The sequence below is a fragment of the Tarenaya hassleriana genome, unplaced genomic scaffold, assembly GCF_000463585.1.
Source record: "Tarenaya hassleriana unplaced genomic scaffold, ASM46358v1 Cleome8, whole genome shotgun sequence".
Classification (NCBI taxonomy): Eukaryota; Viridiplantae; Streptophyta; class Magnoliopsida; order Brassicales; family Cleomaceae; genus Tarenaya; species Tarenaya hassleriana.
The window spans coordinates 4,071,291-4,079,077 of record NW_010970490.1 but is presented as its reverse complement, the minus strand read 5'-3'; the positions used below and the strand labels follow the sequence as shown (position 1 = coordinate 4,079,077).

Below are 7,787 nucleotides of genomic sequence, written 5' to 3'. Positions count from 1 at the left end.
CCAAGAAGTAAAAGGTAGGCAACTGAAAGATCAGAGTGCTGAAGTCAACTCCCCAGCACCCATGGGCGACCAGAAGTTAATTTCACGTGGCAATTCTTCTCTTTTTCATGCCAAAAATACCCGTGATTTGAAGGGTTTGCAGGCTGATGTTAAATTAGGTAGCTTGACAAGACAAGCCAGCAATCTTAGTCGAAGCCGTGCAGAAAATCCAGTTGCTTCTGGTATGATATGTGCTCTCTTTGATACATCGATTCATTTGATGATCTATGTTTCATGGGATTCTATGTACATATGTTGTTCTGAATGGATTATTGATATCTTTTATGGTGTGATGATTGGAGTCCTGTGATGGCTTTCTGATTTTGCAGTGGGAGAATCTTCCATAAATGAGAAGGGCAATTCAAGCGAGCAGATTTCAAGTCAAACCAACCGCAAGGATGAACCACAATCCATTTCAGGGTTAGCTGAGGGGTTGAGTCGATTGACTAGCCATGCCAATGTAAGCACTCAGGATGTCGTACCCAGATCAAGGGAATCCGGTGAGATGGGGGAAAAGAGCAAGGATGTCTTAATTAATCGCCCAAGGTCTAGCTTGTTGTCTGGTCCTAAAGACCTAGCATCTCAAAAAGAAAGTCAGGCGGCAGAACCAATTGACACCTCCTGTGCTTCTGATACTGATCTTTGCACTACAAGAAGTTATAGAGAGGACATAAATAAGGGTAATAGGTTGAGAGCAGCAGTTGATGCAGCTCTACGTAAGAAGCCCAGCTTTGGCAAGAACAGAGGATCAGAGCAACCAGATGGATCTTCAGTGTCCAACATGGAACCAAGTTGTGATAAAACTTCTCACAGTCAATTGCCTTTGAAGACAACTAAGAATTCTACGTCATTTGAAGGTCCGCAAGGTGGGCAACCAAACTTACGGACTGCTTCTGATCCATACAAACAGACAATCACAACAAATGGGAAGCAGTTTGCATTTTCTGCTGCTGATACAGTGTATTCTCCCCGATCTGAAGATCTCGAAGTCAATTATCCCTCCATAAAACCAATCCCGAGAGATTGGCCTTTCGTACCATCAAATGATATGTCAAAAACATCAGCTATACCAGAGCATGAGTATATATGGCAGTATGTTTCCCTTTCCGATTTGTGAATAGAATATCTCTGTTCTGCTTATATTGCTAATCAGAATAACTCAAGGTAGATTTGTCCATATAATTTGGAAGTTCTTGTAGCTAAAATTTTACTTCTTTTGCTAGAGGGGACTTTGAGGTGCAAAGAAGCAGAAATCTATTGGAGACGCATAGTGGAATTCAAGCACATCTATCGACCTTAGCGTCACCTAAGGTTCTTGAGGCAGTTAATAAATTCCCACTGAAAGTCTCCTTGAATGAAGTGCCTCGGCTAAGTACATGGCCTGCACAATTTCGAGATGGAACCAAGGAAGACCATATAGCCCTTTTCTTTTTCGCCAAGGACATTGAGAGGTAGGCACATTCGCCTGTTTTAATTTTTCACGTGATTGTATGCTTTGATCCCCCGCGGTTTAAATGTTTTATTTTATTTGCTGGTGACCTTTGTCATTGTTGCTTGTGATATACAGCTATGAGAAAAATTATAAGCCCCTCGTAGACAACATGATTAAGAAAGATTTAGCCCTGAAAGGAAACTTTGGCGGCGTTGAGCTCTTGATTTTTGCATCCAACCAGCTTCCCCAGCTCTGCCAGCGTAAGAATGATTACCGAAATTCTTTCATGTTGTGCACATCATTTTGTGACAACTGTGTCCTACCAAAATTTCATCATTTGCTATGTATAGTTGATGTTATTCTTCGAAATGGAGAAGAGATGAAAAGAATGAAGCTTTTTACTTTTCTTTTTCTTCTTTCCTAATAGATCTGGCTTCTGCCTACTGAAGGTGTCTTTTTATTAATTAATATATGAGAAACTTTCATTTTTTCTTTTTCTTTTTCTTTTCCTCTCCCATAGAGGCAGATATTGTGTTTTCCTGACAACATTGTTGTATTTGCTGTTGTTACATGAGCATGACGATAAAAATTTTAAAATTTGGTTCCCGTGTGGTGCTGTGTTGTGCTCTATAAATTGGTACTGTTTATCCTTATTAATTAAATATATATATTTGTTGCCCTGGCAGGTTGGAACATGTTATTTTTCCTTTGGGGTGTATTCAGGGGAAGAAAAGAAAGTTCTTCGGACCAGCTGAAGAACAACCCATCTCTTCCTCCAACTTCAAATGTTTTGCTACATGATAGAGGAGCAAATGTCTCGAATCGAACGCATCCATCCTTGAAGCATTTGGAGAATATGCCATCTGCACATGAGACCTCTTGCTGCACAACTGAAGCTGAACGTAAGGTTGGCGTAGTTAGAAACGAGGATCGAAATAACAAAGAATCTTCGATTGAGCGCTCATCCATTGGTTCAGAAGTGAACAACAAAGATTCCAATCTTTCACCGAGGTTTATGTCGAGCAGTACACAATCATGCCCCAAGGTGGGATGTTCTCTCCTGGAATGATATGATGCATATCTGTCTTATGTTTCGCTGGGTAGTCTAATATTCCATTGTCATCTCGGGTTAAAGTAACTTTTAATCTCTTATTTTTTTTCTAGATAGTTTCATGAAGAGCTTGTGGTCTGCTTTTAACAGGAGTTCATTCTTTTAGCCTCTATTTCGTGGTTTCCTGTTGCTCTTCTTTTTACCATAGTGACTGTCAAATTTCACAAGGTTTTTTTCCATAAATTGTAGTGGCATGGTGTATCTTCTGTAATTTCCTTTTCTTATGTCTGCTCTATTTGGCATGTTTTAGAGTATTGTTGCACAGTAAACACATAACATTTTGTATGCTTTGAGGCCGTTTATTTGGTAGGCTACACTGTTTAGATGGTAATTAGGTTGTGATGGTTTCCTAGTCTCTGATCTTTGTGCCCGTCTCCTGTGGTACACATACTGATCGATTCACGTAATTTGAACAGGAAGAAAAAACTTCTAAAGAGGATGGTTTTAATGATGGTGAGAAGACATCCTCTGCTTCATCTGGAGATGGTCTAGTGAAAAGGGTTCAACATGCCGAGGAACAAAAGAAGATAGGTATTAGCATTGGAGCGAAAGAAAAGGAAACGCCAGCTAGTGGTGAGAATCCACCTTTTACTGCCACTGACTTTGAGGGTCGGTATGGGGGCAGAGGCCAGGCCGATCAACGGAAACGTCTGTTTCTGGATCTGACAGAGCCTGCAATGGATGATTCCTCAGGTGTGGATGAGAAAGTGTGGCTGAATGACTCGAATAGTGGAAGTATATGCGAAGGGTCTGCAAATAAGAAGCTGAAGATCGATCCTCGAGGGGAAAATGAACGTCTCTGCATATCTGGGAATTCATCTCATAACGATTCTGCATCAAGAAAACATGACGTAGGTCCCAGCTCCTCGACGGAAATGGGAGATCATCGATCCCGTGAAGAGAAGATCATCGAGAAGGATCCTGATGCAGCTGAAAGGATTGTGTTTCCACTGGACTTGAATGATGGGAAGGAAGACATTGAAATGGAAGACAATCCCATAATACCAATGTCCGGGAACAGACAAATGCATGATGGTTTAGTCCCAAATCTCGAGCTCGCTTTAGGAGCAGATGAAACAACAACAGCAACAACAGGAAACGTTGGAGTCTTGCCTTTCTTATCTGGAAAGGTCAATGAATACGGAAGCCAACTTCCTCCTCCTCGGGATCAGATGATCAGTCGGGAAAAACACGAGGAGGAAGCCGCATCTCTGGTTCTATCCCTCGCCTTCCCGTTCCCGGAGGAGCAGCAGAGTCAGGGACCACCGGTGTCTAGTTCGGAAGAGGAAAGACAGAAGAATGTGAATGCTCCTCCTCTGTTTCTCTTCAGGGACTTTTCCGACAAGTTGTAGAGGTATTGTGGAAGAGGTGGTTGTTCTTCGACATGGGAGAGAAGTGGAGCTGTGTTCTGCTTCTTGTTTATAACCCAACCCTCTCTCTGCTTTTTTTTTTTTTTTTTTTTTTTTTTGTCAGGAACCTCACTGAAATAACCTTAAAAAAACTGTGCTAGTGTTGTCTGTCACTTTAGGTTCCTGAGACCAACAAAATCACTGCTTGTGTACATACAAAAGCGACAGTAAAGATGAAAACTGTTTCGGGAGGTTTACCTCTCTCTGTTGATTACATAATTTTGGCCAAAGGAAGCAGGTGGATAAATAATACACACTGTACAGTTAAAAATGGTCGGTAACTGTTAACTCTTACCGTTTGTTTTTAAATGACAATAATAATGGGCCTATTGTTATTGGGCCTTTATGGGCCTTATAGACAAACTTTACAAGCCCGTTTTTGTCGGGCTTCAGGGGTAATTTCGGAAATCCATCTTATACCGTCGTAACTCAACATTTCTCGGGGGAGGAAATCATTTACAATCCAAATCAGTCTTCTCTCTGTTTTTTTTTTTTGTCGGATCTCTTTCAGTTCATTTCCCATGGCGTCATGCATTTCTCTTGTTTCTGTCTCAGGTATTCACCTCATTTCATCCCTCCCTTCGTAATTTTGATCTTTTTATGAGTGATAATTCTGGGCTTTGTTACTCGACTCGAATATTAGTTCCATGTAGCCGCGCTTGTGTTTGTCAACTCTTGGGGTGGTTCTCAACTGATCCGGAATACAAGGGTTTAGCTGACGGATTTTTCAGATGTCTACTTTCGATCAGTATTTTGAGTTTCTTGTCATGGATCTTGCGTTTGTGCCTATGGATGGTTAGCGGGATTTGTGTTGATGTTTTTTGTTTATAAGATAACAATTATTTTTTTTCGAATTCAGGTGAAAAATGAGACTGGTCTGTATTTGGAGCGTCTTCTTGTCGTGTGATAGTGGAGTGAAGTTAACACGTTGGATACTTGTCTTGGATATGAATTTGAATTCTTGGTGTTGATTATTTTGTAGAACAGCGCGTCTTCAAGTGGATATTTTAGTTGGTTGGCATGAGATTTGATGGGTATTTACATCAGTAGGGGCTCTTGTAAGTACTCCATGTAGCCTTCTTGTACTTGTATAAGCGGCTTTTATGATTTTGTTTGGTGACCTTGATGGTGTAGGCGGATCTCATGCCAAAGAGTATAGCCTCTCTGCCAAGTTCGGCTCTATTCGTAAAACCAGTGGGCTGACTATTCAAAGGAAATCGAACCGAGTGGGTGGCGGTCGCAAATTTTCAGTTTCCGCTGTTTACCGGTGTGCTTCAGTATCTTTTCTTCTCCTGTTGCAGTGGTGGTTACACATTTGAGTTTATCGCAAGAATTAGCCTTTTCTTCTTTTTTTGAACAAAGGAAGGATGAGTTTTTTTCACTGGTCAGAGCTTTGGAAGATGGATGCTAGTGTGGGGTATGGTCACAGAAATGTGGTGGCTGTTCCATTTATATCATTGTTAATATATAGGAAGTACAGATAGAAGATATATATATATATATAGTCACCCTGTGTAGCAGCATAACTCCTTTAGGTTCGAACCTCATTTCGGTATTCTCTGTTGTGTTTGCAGTTAAAAAGCTGTTTGAAAAGGACTATGTTGCATGGATTTCTAAATGAGTGATGGCCATTGGCTGATAAGGATAATTTTTTTTAACCTTTGTGACAGCAATAGGGGTGGATCTGGTGATTTTGTAGCCGGTTTTCTTCTCGGAGGTGCTGTGTTTGGCACTGTGGCATATATCTTTGCTCCGCAGGTAATGAACTTGTGCTTAATACTGATAATTTGATGGAAAACACGCGTAGCTAATCTGCTAATGTATTTGGATCTTGGCTTAATGTTTTCTCTTGCTCATGCTCATCCAAGGAGGTCTATCCAGTGTTATTTTATTAGTTAATCACATTGTGACCTCTCTATATACTCTTTGAAATGACGAGTTTCTCTCTTGTTGCTAAGTTAACTGTGCAACAATATTCTTGACAGCAATATTGAACCTGAAGTTGTTCATAAAGCTTCTGGATTCGAATCACATGAAAAACACTATAGATGGATAATTGTATAGTCATTCAATCAAAAAGGAATTCTAATTTTATTGTTCATTTCTCTATTTAGATTATACAAAACATATTGACGTTATTGCTCTGAATTTCCCTCTCATATCAGAGCACCATTTTCTCTTTGATGTTCAGTTCATCATTTAGCTCTGGTTCTTAGTTTTGATTTTCCGAGTCTTGAACTCATCAAAGCGTTTATCTTGCTTTTGGGTATTCAGATCCGAAGATCATTGCTGGATGAAGATGAAAATGGCTTCACGAGGCCCAGTCAGCCAGCTTACTACGATGAAGGTTTAGAGGTAATCTCACTCGGAGTATTCTCACATTCTCTCTCTCTAACCTATTATCACCCTTTCCATTAGAATGGTTTTGAATGTTTGTTATCAGAAAACAAGAGAGACTTTGAATGAGAAGATCAGCCAACTGAATTCATCCATTGACAATGTATCTTCGCGTCTGAGGAGCAGCAGAAACAGCAGTTCCCCTGCTGTCCCGGTCGAAACCGACCCTGAAGTAGAAGCTACCACTTGAGATGCACATATGACTGAACCAAGCGTGAGAGAGGACAAAACCGACCAAAACAAACAATTCATCGGTTTGATTTTCTTTTTCTTTATTTTCAGTGTGACCTTGTAGACTTCGTCAAGCCTAAGAATTAAAATTCTTTTTTCCAATGGCCAACACAAATCGCTTCTAACTTGAGAGAAAGACATTGAAAAGCTGTTCCCCCTTCAGGAATTTGGGCTTATGTCTAATGCGGTGTGCTTGAAGAATTCCATAGCCTTTCTTTAGGCATGGTAGTATCCACCAAAAAGGTACCCAGATTCACTATCCCTTATTCTTCTCTCTGTTTTTTCTCCAACTTCTGCTTACACACATTGCAACTAAAATAGTTAGGAAAATTTTCAGAATGAACTCTGTGGAATCTTTTTTTTTTTTTTTTCATGCCAATATTGATATCTTGGATGGTTATGCCTGTCCATTGTAGTGGATGGAGATACATACATACATATATATATATATATATTTGTCAAACATCAATTAGCAAAGCAACTTTTGTGTCCACTTTAATAAAAAAATAATCTTTTGTGTTCATCCATTGAATGTGAGTGAGCATAAGTACCCTCCTCTGTTTTCATTCATTCAAAGTGCTAAGCACTTTTATTATATTATTATACACTAAAAAAAGCCAAACTGTTCTTGTGATATGATATTCTGTGGTGATCGCAACATTTGGCAGTTGGCATCCTTAATGATGTGACCGAAACAATTTTATGTATCGTGATTGAAAAATAATTTAAAAAACATTACCACAGGTCCCGAGGCATGTGACTTCACCTAATCTAAATTTACAAAAAAGTAAAAGTATAAATGGGTTTAATATTAGACTTAAATCGTTGAGTATTTCCTGTAATATTCATTTATTTTAGATCACCTAAATACTCCCCATAAACCCACGTTAAAAAAAGTCAACTCTTGAACGTGGAAAAGCATAGATTTTTCAAAGTAATTTATTTGGGGCGTGGCGTGGGGGCATAGAGGAGAAAAAAAAAGGGATGGTTATATAGATTTTATTTTGTTTTTTTCTTATTTATTTATAAATGGAAATTGGGTGTCTTGTAGGAGAGTAAGTACGGTACCACAGCACGGACCAACCAAACCACTTTTGTCTCTATCTAATCGAATCATTGTGTTTCACTCTTCCACTTGAATTTCTCCTCTTTCTAACCCCCCCCCCCC

General features: G+C 39.6%; 2 protein-coding genes across 9 annotated transcripts in view; both read left to right on the top strand.

Moving 5' to 3' along the window:
• The window catches only part of LOC104803125, a 7,352-nt gene extending 3,142 nt beyond the window's left edge, over window positions 1–4,210 (top strand). The window contains exons 9-14 of the mRNA XM_010527001.2: window positions 6–221; window positions 369–1,131; window positions 1,263–1,490; window positions 1,607–1,731; window positions 2,158–2,516; window positions 2,999–4,210. Of these exons, the coding sequence (XP_010525303.1) occupies window positions 6–221; window positions 369–1,131; window positions 1,263–1,490; window positions 1,607–1,731; window positions 2,158–2,516; window positions 2,999–3,934 (2,627 nt within the window). The 3' untranslated portion in view covers window positions 3,935–4,210. The remainder of the gene's footprint in view (window positions 1–5; window positions 222–368; window positions 1,132–1,262; window positions 1,491–1,606; window positions 1,732–2,157; window positions 2,517–2,998) is intronic.
• A 242-nt stretch (window positions 4,211–4,452) lies between these two features.
• On the top strand, window positions 4,453–6,728 carry LOC104802932. 8 transcript variants are annotated; one of them, XM_010526764.1, is made up of 6 exons: window positions 4,461–4,546; window positions 4,974–5,025; window positions 5,126–5,258; window positions 5,662–5,749; window positions 6,266–6,346; window positions 6,435–6,728. In XM_010526764.1, exons 2-6 carry the CDS (start codon window positions 5,022–5,024, stop codon window positions 6,576–6,578), a joined length of 450 nt encoding a protein of 149 aa, XP_010525066.1. In that variant the 5' UTR covers window positions 4,461–4,546; window positions 4,974–5,021; the 3' UTR covers window positions 6,579–6,728. The 8 variants fall into 8 exon arrangements, with proteins under 8 accessions (XP_010525063.1, XP_010525058.1, XP_010525066.1 ...); XM_010526762.1 differs by having other exon boundaries at window positions 4,974–5,037; XM_010526757.1 differs by having other exon boundaries at window positions 4,974–5,049.
• The last annotated feature ends 1,059 nt before the right edge of the window (window positions 6,729–7,787 follow it).